Consider the following 3,596-nt stretch of genomic DNA (forward strand, 5'->3'; position numbering starts at 1 on the left):
TTATGGTCTAAACACAGTTTATTCATGACTGTACTGCTAAGCATATGGAGACCATGCTCATGAAATACTAAATAAAGTGACTGTCTGCTGGAAGATAAGGAAATATAATACACAACATAACACCTTCACCATCAGAAGGCTGAAGTAGACATGACCAACTTTTCTTCTAATTTCTAGTAAGACTGCAAAACGAGTGCTGGGTAAAAAGGACATATACTATTGAAAAGAAATCTAACAATCAGATCATTAATAGTATTTATTTACCCGTCTTTCTTACAATAAGTCAGTTACTTCTGACTCCATCCACCAACAGTTTAAAGAGCCATGTCGATGTCTCTTCATTCTCCTACGAACAGCGGCGCCTCTTGTAGAAGGATGCCATGTTTGGTGTTATGCCATGTTTGGTATAACATGGCATACCAAACAATAAAAACCCCCCAACAATCAAACATATGTGTTTGATGAGATTTAGGTGCTATACGATTTTACAGGAAGTGATGCAAACGATCATATCACTTATGGTAGTCACTGATTTGCAAAAGCTATGTGGAAATACTTTAAGGGAAAAGGACCGTCAGTGGAGGTGGAAGTTACAGCTTTTGACAGCAACATGATAATATTTATTAACTTGCCTTGAATGACATCTAAACGCATAAAGCTCACAAAAAAGAGTGTGTTTTATGCATTCATTCTGCCAAACACTTTAAAAATTGAATTGGTGGCTCATAGAGTTTACTTTGCACCAGAAGGGAAATGTAAGGACCCAGATGTTCCAATCCATCTTTGGAAGAAATTTTCCTTACTTTTGGAATTTTACTATCCCAACAGACCTGTAATATTTATAAACCACTCTTCAACTATTTATTTATATATATAACTTGTATAGATTGAAACATTTGCATGCAAACATAATTTTTTTTTATCATCATTAATATTTTGTGCATTATTTCTTCCACAAAATGTTAGTGTGTTATTTTTGGCTTGATGAAAGAAATTGAAATTTTCAGGATTGCCAAGGAAAAAATAGAACAGTTATTTGGAGACAATAAAATTATAAAGTAATGTGAAAAATTGGGTTAAATATAATCAGCAATGAAACTTTTCACATATCGTGACATTTATTCTGCTCAATTTAACTAAAAACAAAGAAATCTGTGACAAGAAAAGAAAAACTGAACAAAAATAGTTTCAAAATTTTCATAAGCAAATAAATATTTGTTTCAAGTACATTTAATTTAATGTAACTTATTAATTTTTTTATGGTGTATAACTACCATTATTTATAGTAAATCTGATTAAACTGATAAAATCCTCCTTTGTTGCGCGATTTGAAGCTTTTTGAGCGTTTGATGCGTAAAGCGAGTCCGACGCTCTACGTAGCGTAACCAGACGCGCCTGACGCTCAAAACACTTTGTGCGAACGCACTAAAAGTGCACATATGTCGAATATGAACCGTCAGACGCATTTTTGACGCGCGTAACGCGTTTGGCGTTAACGCACCATCAGTTATTAATAACTAGGTAAAAATATGGGATTATAGTGAATTTGCAAAAGCCGCATGTTTTTTTATATTGAATTTAATACAAAGGAAAATGAACATTTAACTGTAGGAAAAGTAGGAGCACGTGCTCAACAATCTACATTATCCTGGTTAGGCTAAAATTTCCCAGTGGGGGCTAAAAGCTGAAATTTAATCAAAATTAGGTTCAACAAAGTAGGTGCTGAACAAATATGCAACCTAGCTTTTGCAACTTTGGGGGATTTTTTCTTCTACCAGATTTTTATTTATTTATTTTTTTAGTTGAATTGTACACAATAGATGTCACATTTCACATTGAAAAATGTTTTTAAATGATTTATCATGGTCTAATTTTTTTTTCAGAATTAAAAACTGACATTTTAACCAAGGTGACTTTCGAGAGCCACTGTATCTCTTTTTCATTTAAAAAAATGTTTACTAAATGTGTAGTTATTACAAAAACATTGCAACTGTAGTCTGTTTTAACAGTCTGTAGATACTTAGCAAAACAAGTAGATTTAGTTCTTGTTGTCATACCAACAGCTTTAAGTGCAAGTCTCCTCGAAGGCATGAATGACACTGTCATATGCAGGAGGTGGAGTGTGTGAGGGAAGGAATCCTTTCAGCCCATTGCCGCCCAGCCAGAAGGAATTCCTCTTGCTTGGTACAAGGGAGGCTGAATCAGACGAGTCCATGGCCACTGTGTCCTCTGACATGGTCACCCGTGTATCGTCTCCCATGTCCAGGCTAGGCCTGCTCTTTTTGGGCAGCGGCCGAAAGGTGGACGTCTCTGCGCCGGGTTTGCTCCCCAAGGGGCCCACCGGCTCTAGAGAAGGCTGCCTGTAAACACTGAGGAAAGTGCTTCGGTAAAGGCCAAACTGGCTGCCCATGGGGTCACGTCGCGAACTGCCAGATTTCTTTTTGGAGCGCCTTGTGATCCTGGCCGTAGCCCGGCGTCTTGATGCCCAGGTCAACAGAACGTAGATCAGAGCTCCCAGCAGCAGGCCAACGAGAATAGATAAACAGAAGGCTAGAATCATATCACCTGGATGAAGACAAAGCGGTACGCAGATTCAGTCGAGGGAGGCAAAGACAGACAAAAGGGAAATGTTTGGTGGAGTGGGTGGGCAGATGCATTGTGTTGCCCTGCAAAGGAGGGAAATTATTTCCCCAGATGGTGATTTTGACAACACTTTAAACCCTCGACCACAACGAACAACAGGAAGACAAGTGTTACCAGAATGGTCTATGCCAAGCTTTTGTTTTCTCTTCTGTGGTGTATTGACTTATTGTTGCACATACTGCTGTAAATGGCCACTTTTACATAAGATCTTACATCATGCACGGTGTGTGGGTTCACAGGCTATGTGCTGCGGTTATCCTGCTGAAGAACAAGCAGACGAAGCTGAAACAAAACTCTGGATATTATTATTATTATTAGGTTTCATGTTCTTTTTGAAATACGGACATACTGCAAATGATAACTGGTTGGTTTTTGTTGCATATTTAAAACAAAGGACAACAGGGAAACAGATTCAAAGATCTATATATATATATATATATATATATTTTTTTTAATGTATTCTTCAAAACAAAAAGCGCTTTAGGTTGTATAACGTTTATTTTGAAATGAACCTGAAGACAATAAGGAAAATATCCACTGTAACTAAAGCTTATGTGTATTTTAATACACATAAGAAACCTGCTGTGGTATACTAATCATTGTTTAGACTAACTAACAGATTATCGTTCTTTTGCGATTTAATTTTGAGAAACTACAATCGCTCCTTATACATTTTACACACATCTCTTTTCTTGCTCTTTGCATATAAGTAGCTTCTGCAACAACAACAACAAAAAAGTCCTTTAAAGAGATCTTTGCAACCAAAATATTAAGATCCACTTACCAACATTAAAAGATTTTAATATTTCCAAAAATGCATTTGTTTCATTTAGTGCCATTTTCCCACCATGAGCTGGTTTTTGAGCTCCACACGGAATCACACACGTACAGAAACTGAGCTTTTTTTTTTCCCAAGACAGGTTTTTCAATCCCAACAGTGTTTGGTGTGGCGG

The 3,596-nt window shown here is 36.9% G+C and overlaps 1 protein-coding gene across 1 annotated transcript; it reads right to left on the reverse strand.

Moving 5' to 3' along the window:
* myct1b (myc target 1b) lies at window positions 1-3,596 on the reverse strand. The gene is made up of 2 exons (XM_008399088.2): window positions 3,428-3,596; window positions 1-2,565 (listed from the first exon to the last, which is right to left on the reverse strand). The coding sequence occupies exons 1-2, from the start codon at window positions 3,480-3,482 to the stop codon at window positions 2,066-2,068; spliced, it is 555 nt and encodes a 184-aa protein (XP_008397310.1). The 5' UTR covers window positions 3,483-3,596; the 3' UTR covers window positions 1-2,065.

The sequence above is a fragment of the Poecilia reticulata genome, linkage group LG22 (genome assembly GCF_000633615.1).
Source record: "Poecilia reticulata strain Guanapo linkage group LG22, Guppy_female_1.0+MT, whole genome shotgun sequence".
NCBI classification, from domain to species: domain Eukaryota; kingdom Metazoa; phylum Chordata; class Actinopteri; order Cyprinodontiformes; family Poeciliidae; genus Poecilia; species Poecilia reticulata.